The sequence below is a fragment of the Mus musculus genome, chromosome 3 (genome assembly GCF_000001635.26).
Source record: "Mus musculus strain C57BL/6J chromosome 3, GRCm38.p6 C57BL/6J".
Classification (NCBI taxonomy): domain Eukaryota; kingdom Metazoa; phylum Chordata; class Mammalia; order Rodentia; family Muridae; genus Mus; species Mus musculus.
Window position 1 is genome coordinate 85,969,955 of NC_000069.6, and position 15,477 is coordinate 85,985,431.

At 45.2% G+C, this 15,477-nt stretch overlaps 1 protein-coding gene across 6 annotated transcripts in view; it reads left to right on the plus strand.

The window, feature by feature from the left end:
- Nucleotides 1-850: 850 nt before the first annotated feature.
- The window catches only part of Sh3d19 (SH3 domain protein D19), a 159,722-nt gene continuing 145,095 nt past the window's right edge, over nucleotides 851-15,477 (plus strand). For 3 of the 6 annotated variants that reach the window (XR_003954328.1, XM_006501546.4, XM_017319605.2), the window contains exon 1: nucleotides 851-1,470. Coding sequence is in view for 2 of the 6 variants with exons in the window: in XM_006501546.4 (XP_006501609.3) it covers nucleotides 921-1,470 (550 nt within the window). In the remaining 4 variants the exon portion in view is untranslated. The remainder of the gene's footprint in view (nucleotides 1,471-15,477) is intronic. The other 3 variants (NM_001374679.1, NM_001082414.3, XM_011240136.3) reach the window with 2 other exon arrangements.

The window sequence follows — 15,477 nt, forward strand, 5'->3', positions numbered from 1 at the left end:
AGTGCCTCAAATTACAGCCTCTGACTTCAGAGCCAGCTCTCCTACCACTTGGCCAAATCACCTCTCTACAAATCATTGGGTATGGAACTCCTTTAACACATTTCTCCCTGAACTTCTAGGGATGGTGGCCTTCTCCTAACCCTCAATTAACTGAATACTGGGAGGCTTTATTCATTTGTTTATGTATTTATTTTTTACAGTGCCAGAGATAAGCTTCACCCAAACTGGGGAACTGTTCTACCCCCCTCCCCCAACCTCAAGTCCTACCTAGTATTTAAAAGAAATTAGACTGTACTGTTTAGACCAGTATTGTGTTCTCGGTAAAGCTGAAATGAAAGTACAAATGCTCTCCCTGACCCCCTTATGCATAGCTTCCCTCCTCACCACCATCCTCCATATCGGGGCACATTTGTTACAACTAATAAACTTAATCCTGCTCCAGGCGCATCTTTATCGCCCACAAAGTTCATAGCGTACATGGGGCTCATCCTTGCTGTTGCACACTCTGTGCCTTTGAACTAATTTATGACATGTATCACAGAGTACTTTGACTACCAAAAAAGGAAAACAGTAATACCAAAAAACCTATTCCCTAATGAGGTACTTTTTAAGGGGTGATATAAGGGGGGGGGGCGGATATGGTAGCATACTACTGTAATTCCACCACTTAAGAGGCAGAATGATCAGGAGTTTCAGGCCAAATTAAGACGTGTGTGTGTGTGTGTGTGTGTGAGAGAGAGAGAGAGACAGAGACAGAGAGACAGAGGAGAGACAGAGACAGAGAGACAGAGATCTCTTAGAGTCTAGACTCAACTCTAGGTGGTGTGCCCCAAGTGAAGTTCAGCCTCTCCCAGTTTGTGCATCTCTCCAAGACTCGCCTAGGAACCGGTTCCTCCCCCTTTTGTTTAAGTGTCAAGCGAATGGGTTTCCTGTTGACTCTGGAATATTGTGAAAGGGCAGGAAGAGGCCAAGCCTCCTTGTCTCTCTCTCTCAACTCCCCAACCCCTTTATTTATTTTGTGCACGTCTGTTTGGGTTGTGGGGGTGTTTCCAGCTTGTGCGGCTGGAGGGCGGCCTCAGCAGCCCGAAACCCCTCCCCGAGGAGGCGAGGCCGGTCGGGAGCCCGCCCGATCCCAGGCTGGACCTCTGTGGGGCGGGGAAGGGAACCGGACGGGAAGCGAGCTGCCGAGGAGCTGCAGGCCGCCGGTGCGTGCCCAGAAGGCGGGGAGCTCGGCCCAGCCCGCGCCCCAGCTCCGCGCTGCAGGTGGAGCCCTCCTTCCCCGCCGAGCGCGCTGGCGAGGGCCATCCGCTGCCCGCAGCTCGCCCGCCGTCCCTGGGCTGCGCGGCGGCGCCTCGCCCATGGCTGAGGGCCGGCGGCGGGAGGACGAGGAGGAAGAGCTGCGAGAGCGCCGCGAGCTTGGGGGCCCGCGCCGCGCCCGGAGCCGCGCGCTCCCGGGCCACTCGGCTGCAGGTGAGACGCGGGGGACGCGGGGACCAGGGGCGCACGGGGGGTTGGGAGCATCTAGGACCGGGTTCTCCGCGCCCACTCATGCCCTGCCCAGCTCGGCAGCTGCTCTCGATGCTGCCTGGAGGGGACTGACACCTTTAACTCCTGATGGCGAGAGGGCGGGACAGTGGCCTTTCTATCCTTAGCCTCCTTTTCTCCTTTTTGAGAGAATTCAGATTGGTCTCTTTTACCTGTTAGTGGCCCTGGAGCCGAAACTCCAAAATTTCCGTGGAAACTAAATCCAAGGCGGCTGGTACTTGTGGCTGGGTGATTACTTATCTGTAGGTGAGTCAGAGGCCATGCCCTACGTCTATCTCTCTCTGGACCACGACCCATCCCTACGGTTTCGCCTGGGCCACCCCAACCTGGTCAGACCACGTGCCCATGCTGAATCAAGTCTTGTTTCAGCAGCCGGTGAACTTCGGACCTCTAGTCCCTTCCTTCCCTCCCCCACAGCGCTGATTTTCTGCTGGAGAGTTAATTTGTTGCAACTGCCCTCCCCGTTGTAAACCGGGAGTGCCCAATGTAGTATTGGAGAAGGGAATTCTTTTGGATGGAGGTCATTTGGGGGCCTATAGTTAGTTACCTTTAAGATCTTGTTTTGGGACACACCAACGAAGCACGAATCAAATAGCTTGGTGCATAAGTATAAAATTAAATGTAGATCCACCCTCCTTCCCTTTACCTGGGGTGGGTTTTCAATGTAACCGTAATGGAGAGGAAATTATTAGGCCAGCTGGTTAACCACAGTTATCTGAAACTGGATGGAAGAATTAACCTAGAAGATGCATAAAGAGGTGAAGGGATTGGGAAGAGTCATGGGAAATCCAGGCACCAGACTGGAGCCTTCTTAGAAAGGGAACATGGAGAGGCTCCTCTGTGTGACCACCAGGAGAAAGTTGGGTCTGTGGAATTGGAGGGCAGAAAATGGGATAAAAGCAAAAAAAAAAAAAAAAAAAAAAAGTCGGTAAGCGTATTCCGAGTAAGACATTCCGGAAGCTTAAAATTAACTTTATGCCTGCCTGCCTGCCTGCCACGGGGCCTTTTTTAGAGTAAGACACTTGACTGTTACCATGAACACCAAGTGATAATAATCGGTAGTTTTGTTCAATGTAAGCCTAACTGAAACAACACTTAACTGCTGCGTAAATAATTCAGTACCATGAAAAAGTTTGCAAAGTTGTGCCTTGGTTGCTTACAGATTTTAAAAGTGCATAAGTACCTTGGATTCTTGGTACCTTTTAGAAGAAAGTCTCCCTCTTACAGAGGACTGCACCATGGAGAGCAGTGTCGGAATTTAAACTAAATATGACCCAGATACAGGTTCAACGGTTCTTCAGTGTGTTTTTCCCCCCAAGGCCAGCACAAATGTTACTTTTGTAACTTTTTACTAGTTCCATAATGTCTGAAGACAAGGCCTAGTCTAGGCTCTGTGATAATAGTTTGCCGAGATTTGGTAGCGTCTGCACCCAGAAATAAGTGTTTTCAGCTCTCTTACCCTTAACATGGCTTCCTTCATGAAGGGGCGAGGGGTCAGCAAGTGCATGCTGCGTGTGAGAGGGTCAGACTTGTAATTTTAGATTTTATCGTCTTGGGGATAAATTATTTAATAGTCGACAAGTGGTGCTTCCCTCCCGCCTAATGTATTAGCGTGTTTTCCAACCCCTTGTTGCATTCCTTACCAAGCTTGGGCATTAACTGCAGTAGTTGTCTTCTTCCAAAAGAGAGTGGGAGCTCACCCAGAGGCCTGATGTCCCCCAGTCCCTCTGCTTTCTTCCTCATGGTAAATGGCTTTGCCTGTTCTTTGTGTTTCCTCCTCCCTCCCTCAAGTTAAAGGCTTTCTTTTTCTTTAATCTCGCATGGCCTGATACACACCATAACCCCGGGGCTTGTAGACTTGAAACAGCCAATGAACTTTCTCGCCCTGCTAAATTACATGTTTGCGTAAGTTTATCTATTTTTGTAATATACATACAATAAATTATAAAGCAAAGGCTCTTCTAACATTATGGCTGAGTAAGAAAAAGAATATATCAGGTCCTTGGAATGACATCATTCTCTATCCCTCCCAGACATTGTCCCTTCCCTCTGCATAGTTAACCATTAAAAACTTTTCCTGAGTGAGTGTGTGTGTGTGTGTGTGTGTGTGTGTGTGTATTTCTAGGGACTGAACTCAGGCCATTGTGTGTACTAGGCAAGTGCTTACCCACTTACTATTAAAAAGCTGTTTTTGAGATTGTTTTCTGTTTTTTTTTGGGGGGGGCGGGGGGGGGTTCAAGACAGGGTTTCTCTGTGTGGCCCTGGCTGTCCTGGAACTCACTTTGTAGACCAGGCTGGCCTTTCTGAACTCAGAGATCCACCTGCTTCGGCCTCCCGAGTACTGGGATTAAAGGCGTGTGCCACCATGCCCGGCCTATTTCCTGTTTTGTCTTTACAATTTACTATACACACACATTCCTATGCAATACTGTTGAAGTTTGTACCTTGATTTAGGTAGACTCATCCTGATTGCCGCCTTTCTCTCAAGGTCATGCTCTGTAGCCCGGTCTGCCTCACCCCCTAAGAGCTGGATTACAGGAGTATGGGCACCAGCGTTCTTTTTTTAAACATCATGCTTTTTGTTTTCTTTTGTTTTGTGCAGGGAATCCTTAGAAAACAAATGTGTTTTAGTAATCATTTCATCTTACACGTAAGAGAGGAGGCTAGTTGATTCAGTTCTTACCTTCATAATATGTATCTGTAAGTTTACTCAGGTTTTGCTTGTTTGTGGAGGCAGGGAACATGCATGCTAGAGGTTGACCCCAGGGCCCTACCCATGCCAAACATAAGTTCTTTCCAGGCCTGGTTTGTTGTTGTTTTAATTTATTTTTAAGGTTCAAAGATATCACCAAGGGCACCAAATGGACTTTTTCCTCATATTGATCAAATTGGTTTTTTTTAAATTCTATTTCAACCCCCTCCCTCACCCATTACTTCTTTGTGTTTCTGTTTTGCTCTTAGTGATAAAGAGAACCGCATAGAAAAAGTTATAGCCTACCAGGGATGGGGTGGGGAGGGGGAGCTTAAAAGAGAAAGAGAGCAAGCAAAAGGATGCAGAAGATGAGGAGGAAGAGAAAACCATTTGAAAATGGGGCTGTCACGCAATTGACATGCATTTGTGAGGAGCCAGGGGAGCAGAGAGGACAGCACTGCCAGGTCCTGCTGGGCACTGATGCCGGAGGTGTGAACCCGGCAGCTTGAGAGATTCATTGTTGATGGTGTGATACAAAATTCTGATTGCCTCACTTGACAGTTAAAATGTAAAAGCCAGACACATCTGAACTCTTGGAGCATCTTACTGACCCATTAAATGTCACTCTCAGGCAGGGCAGACAAGATGTGAGTATGTGAACCCAGCTTTCTTAAACGTTTCCTTTGTGTACCAGAATTGCTGTACAGGGGTTGTACAGACACAGATTGCCGGCTGCCCTCTCAAATCTCTGATCCCCATCGGTTTTGGGATAAGGTCTGAAAATACTCTTTTTTTTTTTTTTTAATCACAACTTGTTTATTTTGTATTCGTGCCAGAGGACAGCTTGCTGGAGTCTTCTCTTCTTCCGCCATGTGGGCCGTAGGGATGAAGCTCAGGCCACTGGTCACCTTTGTCCGCTGAGCCATCTCACAGGTTGAGATCTGAGAATATTCTTAACATGCTCCCAGATATTTTGATGCTTTTGGGTCTTTTTGAACAGATCAGTTGAAAAACACTGAGATGCGCACGGAGAGATCCACTGGAGTTTATACTTCATTCTGGGTTTCTTGGCTGCTTAAGAGATTCTGTGATTGATTTACGTGGGCCAGCCCAGACAGTCAACTGTTCTTGACTTCTTTGTCTTTGGCCAAGAATTCTTCATCCATCCATACTGCTAAGTCTAGTGTGTTGGCATCACCGTGTTACCCCGGTTGGTGCCGGTGAAGTGTATCATCTGGAGGCCAGGGGAAGGAAAAGCCGGAGTGACCAATTCTTTCCTGGTTTCCTGAGACTGACTTTGCCTTTTGAAATGGAAAGTTCCCTATTCCAGGAAACCCAGAAGTGTCAGCGCATCAGGGTATAGAGCCATCCTCTGTAAAGCTAAGGTGTTCAACTTCTTTTGACCTTGGAGGAAGAGGAAGGAAAAGGAAGTTAAAGTTGGCTGCTAAAAGTGTCACATTTTTTTTTTTTTTGCAGTTGTTTGTAAGATTAATAACGACACAGATTGCTGTGGGGTTTTATCCCCGTTGTGTAGAATGGGTCTTCTTCAATATGTTTTCATTTGACACCCATTTTGGACTAGAATAACTTTCATATACCTCTAGATGTATAGGCCTATAAAAATGGTAACTGATAAGAAATCATAAAGAATTTCTATCTTAAGACAATCCTTTGATAGACATCTAATTATTCTTACTTATTAAAGAGAAAAGCAAATTTGCATACTCTTCAGGTAGGTGTGGGTTTTTTGTTTGTTTGTTTTTTAAGTTAATTCTTGGCTGAAATGTTTACTGTACAAGGTGTTAGCACATGTTGAGAGAGTGCGGACGGAGAATGCTGCTCACAGAGGCACACACATGGCTGAGGGTCAGAATGGCTGAGGTCCTCTTAGGGCTGACTGTTGGAAATTCCCTTCTAGTCCCAAGACAAAATTCATTTAATTAATTTTTTTTAATGAAATTTCAGGCAGTATCTCAAACAGCAATTTGAAAAGTCAAACATTCCCACCCAGGGCAATTTAAATGTATACTGATTTGATACATTGCTAAAGAATGGTGCTAAGAAAATACTGTTTGCATTTTCCATAATTAATCCATGTTTTATTTCTACAAAAGCAGAAAACTTCTTCTATACAGTAAAAAAACACTGCAATTTATAATAATCTCAAATATGAACCAGGGTGTTTCAGGATGTGTTTGTTGGTGTTGATGGTGTGATGGCCGTGTTTGTGCGTGTGCGTGTGCATGTGTGTGATGTAGACTCTGTTCTCTGTTCAGAACCAGGGCTGTAGTGAAATCCAGGGCTGCAGCATGGACAAGAACTGTCAGGAGTATTTGAATCTGCTGCACATTTGATTTTGAATATATTTTTGGCCCTTGCATGTTCAGAAACATTTTACTATTCCCAGACTTTTTTGCAATTATACATTCAATTATATGCAGGGTGGCAGTCCACACTCTAAGGAACTGTGGTAGATATGTTTTTCTCTGTTCTTTTTATTGATTGTTGGAGGGTTTTTGTTTTTGTTTTTGTTTTTGTTTTTTTGTTTTTTTTTTAAATTTATTTTATTAATATATGTAAGTACACTGTAGCTGTCTTCAGACACTCCAGAAGAGGGAGTCAGATCTTGTTGCAGATGGTTGTGAGCCACCATGTGGTTGCTGGGATTTGAACTCTGGACCTTCGGAAGAGCAGTCGGGTGCTCTTACCCACTGAGCCATCTCACCAGCCCTTGTTTTTGTTTTATTTTTTTTAAACCAAGGTATGTAAACTTTTGTAAGTTACATACATTGCAAATATTTTCTACTCTGAAGCTTATCTATTTCATTATTGTTTTCTTTGTGGTCTCTTTGATGTCAGTGTTTCTCATTTTAATATAGATGACTATGTAAAGTTTTCCTTTATAATTGTCTCCACTTCCTCTTCCTGGTGAATAAATGCTATCCCTACAATAAATCCTGAGAACATGTTTTCCCTGTAGCATTTTATTAGAATACTCCTAGAATACGGCCAAACATGTTGTAAATATTTATAGCTATTAGTATTTACTTTCTATCTGCTTTTTGCTACTGCTAAAGTATCTGAACTTTTGTTCCATCTGGAGATTGGTTGTGGGTTTTGTTTCAGCAGAAGATACAACAGGGACACAATGTCACCACTCAGCAATCAGATGTGGTCGCTGTGAAATGCACTCTGCTCTTGGAAACGCCTTTGTCCTACTATACTCCTAGAGACTGAGCCTGGTTCTCTATCTTGGCATTCTGTAAGCCATCAGATGACGATGACAGCGACCACAATGATGATGATAATGATAATTGTTGTTGTTATTATTATTAGCGTGTGGGTGTTTTGCCTGCATGTTGGTCTGTGTACCACATGCCTGGTGCCCATAGAGGTCAGAAGAGGGTCTGGAGTTCCAGGCGGTGGGATCCCTTGTGTGGATGCTGGGAATAAAACCCAGATCCTCTGCAAGAGCTCCAAGTGCTCTTAACTGCTGAGCCATCTCTCCGGCTCCAGTAGTAGTGCTTAGGTTTCATTATTGTCAAAAGTTTTCTCTTGTGACTTAATTTCAACCAATCAGAAGTTGATAGTTTACTTTCCTTCCTCAGTCCTGGAGATCACACCCAGGGCCTTGAGTGTGCTCGGGAAACACACTGGGGAAGCACCTGGGGTGCACCCCAGCCTCACATTATCTGTGCTGTCTTTTGCTTCCTCTTCTTCTTTTTAAAATTTATTTGTAAGCTAAATGCTGACCATTTTATTGTCTCATTTCCCAATACACCTGAAAAATGCACTTTTATTCCACTTTCCCAACACACACACACACACACACACACACACACACGTATAAGTGTTTGCCTTCATGTGTGTATGTGCACCATGCACACATCTGGCGCCTACAGAGGCTAGAGTGGGTATGGAGTTTCTGGACATGGAGTTACAACTATTGTAAGCTGCTGTGTGGTGTTGGGGGCTGAACCTGGGAGCAGCAAATCTTTTACAGATCTTTAAACAAAAGCAACAAAAAGTCGATTTAAACTAAATACAAATAACTTTGTAACTATTTACAACTTGTCTGCCAGTGTGCTAGTACACTACAATATCCTAGTACACTACAGAGAAAAGACTCACTCCCATGACCTTTAGGGATAGATTAAAGAGGGCCTTGCTGTGTAGCCCACAATGGCCTCAGGCTTGTGATTCTCTAGCATCAGTCTCTAAAGTGCTGGCATTGCAGGTGTGCCAGCCTGTAATCGACTGACTCACACAACCTGTTTCTGCTAGGGTGTTCCTTCTCCTTCTTTGTTTTTACCCCTGCACTTCTGTAGCTCTATCAACTGTCGCATTCTGGGGAGAACATCTGCATTCTGTTTTCAATCCTAATTCCAGCTTTGCATCTAGTCTCAATTAGCCTTGTAGCCCTGGCAGTTTACAGCATCTTCCTGGACCTTTCGCTTTAAGGTTTTGTGTTGTAGGTAAAGGATTCCTGCTGGGGTGGAGGACGCCCAGAGCCTTGCGTGTGCTGAGCAGGCGCTCTGCCACTGGCCCAGACAATTTGTGTTTCCTTACTGTTTACTTCCTGTCCTTACTGTGTTGTAGGTTCCCACCTAGCTACTGGTATCTTGCATGTACTTGCCAGGCCTCTTTAGGCTTCTTTGTGGCTGTGGCAGCTCTTTGGATATTTCTTGCTTTGTTTTTGAGGAATAACAATTGGATATGTTGTACAGTGTGTCTCTACTGGGATTTGTCTGACAACATCTGAGAAGCCTCTGTCTGTCTGTCTGTCTGTCAATTGCATGAGAACGTGCAGCTGTGTGTGCGCCATAGTGGGCTTGTTCTCACGTTCCCCCTTGAAGCAGAGGCAGGGTCTCTTGGCACTGCTGCTGAGCTGTGCAGCAGGGTGGCTGGCCCATGAGCTTCTGGGTAAATGTTCTGCTGTCTTTCTTTAGGAACGCTAGGATTACAGATGTGTGCGATCTCCTCTGGCTTTTTATGTGGTTCTGAGCATCACATTCAGGCCCTTTCCCACCAAGCTGTCTCTCTGGCCTCTGCTGGTTTTCTAAAGATTAGGCTGGGTGCTAGGAAGCCCAGAGGGGTGATGTGCTGTCTTTATCCAGTGTCAGGGATGTATACAATCCGTGTTACCAATTGCATTGGTAGTGACTGTCAGGTTTTTATACTTTAACTTTGCTCCCTGTGACTTTCACAGTGTGAAGTGAAGGAAGTCGCCCTGAGAGCTGCCCCAACAGAGTAAGATGCCCTGACAGACCTCTTTTGACATAAAACATCTACATTAAAAAAAAAAAAAACTTCTGCATAAAAGGCATTTTTTTTTATTTCTTTTTTTTTCTTTCTTTTTTCTTTTTTAGACAGAGTGTCGTGTATTTTGGGCTGGCCTCAAAGTTTCTATGTAGCCAAGAATGACCTTGAACTGGTGATCTTTTTTTTTATTAGATATTATCTTTATATACATTTCAAATGCTATCCCGAAAGTTCCCTATACCCTCCCTCCGCTCTGCTCCCCTACCCACCCACTCCTGCTTCTCGGCCCTGGCTTTCCCCTGTACTAGGGCATATAAAGTTTGCAATAACTGGAGATCTCTTTGCCAGCATCTCTTGACTGCTGAGATTACAGGCAACTGCCGCTTGGTTTTCAATATTCTGGAAATTTCTAACTCAGGGGCTCCATGCTTGCTAGGCAAGCTTTCTACCAATCGGACATCATTCCTGGCCCCATTTCCCACTGTTTTCTACTTCCTGGGTATCTTAATCTCTTCAGCTCTACAGATCAATGGGATGCTCCTGTGTCCTTGAGAATCTCAGTTCCTCCACCCTAAGTCTTTGTGTACTTTCTTTTCATGGTTTAAACAGGAAAGATGTGAGGTGCACACCTGACTGAGGTGAGCCTACAGCTAAAACTCATTCCCACTAGAGTGCTCTATCAATAGGTATGATGACTAATATACATTCCTTTCCACTTTTGGAAATGGAGAGGAAGTCAGAGAGCTGGGGAGGATTTGGAAAAACACTGGGCTCGCTCTGATGAATCAGATAATGAGTTACTATTTGATTGTGCACTAGGTGCCAGGCAGTTTGCTAGTTGCTTCTTATTCAGCCCTGGTGTGCGTCCTTCATTTTGTGAATGAAGGGCCCAAGACCTGCCAAGGGCAGATAATCCACGGAAGGTTACACGGATAGAGATAGAATAGGACTGAGTGCATTGCAGGCACTGGTCTGCCTACTCCTCGTTCATCACGCCTTCCTTGGGCCTGGAACACCTGTGTTGGTGAACCTGGCAGCGTAGTTACGTATGGAGCTGCTTCTAGCCTGCTGGTGAGTTGCAAGTCAGTGTTGAGTGGAGTTTCTAAGAGTTTTGTTCTTTAAGGGGTTAACTCAAGGCTGGAGAGATGGCTCAGCAGTTAAGAGGCAATGGTCCTCTTTGAGGACCTGGGTTCAATTCTCAGTACCCATATGGTGTCTAATAACTGTCTGTAACACTAGTTCCAGGAGATCTGATGTCCTCTTTTGGCTTCCACAAGCACCGCATACATGCGGTGCACAGACATAGATGCAGGCAGGTTTTTTTTTCTTTAAAAAAAACAAAAACAAAAAACCTTAAAGAGGTCAACTTAGTTGCATAGAATGGCCTATTCCCTTATCACCTCATCTTTCCCCATCCTACTATGAGTTGGTAAGCTTTCTATTACTGTGACAAAATGTCCAAGACACTCAACCTAAAGGAGGAATGGTTTATTTGAGCCATAGGTTTTGGTCTGTACTTGCTTAGTCCCATTGCCCTTGCACCTATGCCAGGTAATTCCTCATGGCCAGTAGTTCTTGGCATATGAAGCCTCTCTCTTAATGGCAGCTGGAAGCAAAGAGAGAGAAGAAAAAATGCCATGCCTTGCATGATCTAACTTCATTTTACTAGGGTTTACCTCATATCAGTTCCCCTACTTCCCCAAAGCGCTGAAGAACAAGCCTTAGACACATGGGCCCCTGGGGGATACTGAGGATCCAAATGGTAGTTTGCCAGAAACTGAAGGCCGCTAAGAGCAGAAAATGTCAGTGGTAGAACAGAATGGAATCTCAGTTCCTAGAGTCGCTGCCATTTGAGCCTTTGTTTGCCTTCTTTCTTTAAGAAAACAACAAAAATAATATCTTCAGATGTCTTGATAAAGCCTCCGTTCGTTATCCCATGCCCCTAACCACAGTCAGATGTAGCCCTTATCTGGTAAAGGATCTGTGGTGGTTTGAATATGCTTGGCCCAAGGAGTGGCACTGTAAGGAGGTATGGCCTTGCTAGAGCAGCTATGGCCTTGTTAGAGGAAGTAGGTCACTGTGGGAGTGGGTTTTGAGACCTTCCTCCTCACTTCCTGGAAGTCAGTCTTCTGAATGCGTTTGAATCTTAACTCTCAGCTTTCCTCTAGTACTGTGTGCCTGGATGCTGCCAAGCCTCCTGCCATGATGATTATGGACTGAACCTCCGAACTTGTAAGCCAACCCCAATTAAATGTCTTTGTCACGGTGTCTGTTGATAGTGGTAAAACCCTAACTAAGACAGTGTCACTGTGGGAGTGGGCAGTAGACCCCCTTCCTAACCATGTGGGAGCCTGTCTTCTCTTAGCGGCCTTCAGATTAAGATGTAGAACTCTCAGCTCTTCCAGTGCTATGCCTGCCTGGATGCTGCAGTGCTTCCTGCCTTGATGATAATGGACTGAACCACTGAACCTGGAAGCCAGCTCCAGTTAAATGTTGTGGGGAGCTCGGAATTTGGCAGGAATTTGACATTGGGCTAGGAGGAGGAAGTAGGCTCAAGATGAATACAACTGAAGAATGTGTTCTTTTTTTTTTTTTTTTTTTTTTGGTTTTTTTTTTTTTTGGTTTTTTTTCGAGACAGGGTTTCTCTGTGTAGCCCTGGCTGTCCTGGAACTCACTCTGTAGACCAGGCTGGCCTCCAACTCAGAAATTCACCTGCCTCTGCCTCCCAAGTGCTGGGATTAAAGGTGTGTGCCACCATGCCCGGCTGTTCTTTGTATCTTGATGGGCCTTGGTCATTGTGTCTCTTCACAGCAATGCAAACCCTAAGACAGGCTCCAACTTGAGCCTTTTGCATGCCTCCTCTTATCACTAAACTATAATGTACTTTGTTAAAACAAGATTGCCTAGATCTGGGGCTGGAGAGTTGACTTGGCTATTGGTTGCTTTTCAGACAACCTGGGTTTAGTTCCTGGTACCTCCATGGTGGCTCACTGTGGTCTGTAACACCAGTCCCAGGGGACTTGATGCTCTCTTCTGGCCTCCTCAGACAAATAAATGGTGCATAGACATGAATGCAGGCAAAGTAGACACACCACACACACACACACACACACACACCACACACCACACACAACCAACCAACCAAAAGCAAACACGTGGGTCCTTATAATATTTTTGGCTTATTTTAATAACCTTGGACAAATTGTTTCAGTTGTATGAGTGCCTCTTCTTATTTTGGTTACCTCTTTTGATTGGGGATCCCAGAGGTTGATGATGATGACTGTGTTTCTAAGTTTGAAGTTTACATGCGTTGAGGAGTCCTGGTTACCTTCCAACAAGTCAGGAATATAGAAACAGCTTTTTTCCTGGTTTTGGCATTTGCCTAGTGTCAGCTTAATTGAGAATAAATGAGCAGAAGCTGTAGAAGGAGGTGCTACTTCTCTTCCGATGCTTTCAAACAGGTTGTTGTTTCCATTGCTAGTGAAGACCATAATATCTGGATTGCTGCCAGGTGGGGGTCTAGAGTTTGCCTGTGTTCAATATGGCTGCCTTCACTGCAACAGTGAAGTTTCCAGAAGTAACATTAATCAAAGTGTCATTGTATTTGGAAGGTTGTTAATTTTTAACTCCCTACAACATCTGTTGAGAACATTGTACACAAGGTAGAGGATTCTTTTTTTTTTTTATAATAAAGATCACCATTTCTAAATAGTCCCTTGAGCTGGGCGTGGTGGCACACACCTTTAATCCCAGCACTTGGGAGGCAGAGGCAGGTGAATTTCTGAGTTCGAGGCCAGCCTGGTCTACAGAGTGAGTTCCAGGACAGCCAGGGCTATACAGAGAAACCCTGTCTCAAAAAAACAAAAACAAAAACAAAAAACAAAACCAAAAACTAAGTAGTCCCTTGAAAGTGTTACACCACCACTGGTGTCCATGATCCCTTCTTACCCTGAGACCACACCCTTTGCTGTTCATTTCTTCAGGAGGACTTGTCATATAGTGGAGAGAGCTGGAACTCTGGGGCTACAGGGTAGCTTTGTGTTACTCAGTTGAGTATTGCCACTGGAGTGGAGGATGCGGCCTCTTGGTCTCTGAGTGGATTCTGTTGGAAGGTGTGTGGGTGCTAGTTTTAAAGTGTGTACTTTTATTTTATTTTATTTATTTATTTATTTATTTATTTATTTATTTATTTTTTGGAGACAGGATTTCTCTGTGCTGCCCTGGCTGTCCTGGAACTTGATCTGTGGTCCAGGCTGGCCTCGAACTCACAGAGATCCACCCACCTCTGCCTCCTGAGTGTTGAGACTAAAGGCATGGCTTATATTTGACTTAATAGGATGCCTTATATGAAATGCCTTAGTATCACAAGCATGATTTTATCTTCTACCTTGTACTATCTCTTTTTTTGTATAAATACTTCATAGTGTGGCATAATCTCCATATTTCTATAGCAGCAGGTAGTCTCCAGTGCTTCTCAAATCTCATTATGTCCATAGACCCACTGGAGGCCCTGCTAGAATGCAGTCCTGGTTTTGTGGGTTTTAAGATTCTGTATCTTTCCTTCCCTTCTTCTCTGCTCTTCTATGCTCCTCCTCCCATCTTCTCTCCCTCAGTGATGGGGGTCTTACTGTGTTTCCCAGGCTGGTTTTGAACTCCTAGGCTCCTCTTACTACATAAGCCCCCTGAATAGCTGGAACTACTTACAGGCTCTTATCCCTGTGCTGGTGACTGTACCTGGAACAAATCGGAGGTCAAGGCCATGTCTATCTTGTGGGGCAGTGGCTCTCCATTCTGGCAGGTATTAGAGTCAACTAGGAAGCAGTGCACACATACCTGAATCGGGGTCCTTGTATGCTAGCAGGTTTTCTCTACTGAGCTATATCCTCAGCCCTTGCTTCTGAGACAGTTTCTTGATATATAGCCCAAGCTGGCTTCAGACTCATAGGCCTCAAGCTTGGAGGCCTCTAGCTTCCACCTGCCCGGTGCTTAGGATTATAGGTGTGTGTGTGTGTGTGTGTGTGTGTGTGTGTGTGTGTGTGTATGTGTGCCTATGTGTGTATGCCTATGTGTATGTGTGTGTCCATGCCCTACTGTTCTTTAGTTTTAAACCCTGACTTGATTTACTGTATCATATTTACTTGTATCATTTTATTCTAACCTGAATCCTATGTACGCAAAGTTGGGAAGCCTCTGTTGCTTACGGCCTGCCCCACTGAGGGGAACCTATTTATCTAAGGAGCCTTTATGCTTTCCTGTCTTATGTGAGTCCAAAGGGCATTAAAAGTTTGCCATCAGTGTAGCCTGCACCGGCTTACTGCTGCTGGCTTGTGTGTAGTAGTACACGGAGTTCAGGTCCAGCTTCCAGTGCCTTCCCAGCAGCCATTCTTGGGGTTGGATGTACTTGACTGTCCCCGCAGGCTCTGCTGGGGTGGAGGTGGGGTGGGAGGATGAATTCCCTACCCGGAGGGAGGGAGAGCCTGGTGGTTGTACATCTGCCATAGCTTCTTGGAAGCAGAGGCTCTGCTTGTACAGGAGGGCAGAGCCACTGTGTCTCATCAAACTGACGTCTACAAAATTTTAAAGTTCAGATTACATTTGCATATTTAGCTATGAAAAGGATACTAGTCATGAAGTAAAGAGGGAGGTGCTGGAAAGATAGTACCATTAAAAGTGTTTGCAGCTAAGTTTGGCATTGTGTGACAGGATTATCATCTCAGTACTGAGGAGGCTGAGGCAGGAGGATCACAGAGTATGAGGCTAACCTGGGCTAGGTCACACACACACACACACACACACACACACACACACTCCACCACCTTACAAACCCAAACAGTGATTGCAAAAGCTTCCAGCTCCCCAACTCCCCACCAAAGTGTAAGAAGAGGTTTGTGTTGGGGCTGGGGCGGGAGGGGTGAACCTTAGAGGTGTTTCTGAGGATGCCGCAACATGGCCTGCACCCAGGGTACTGGAGGGTGGGG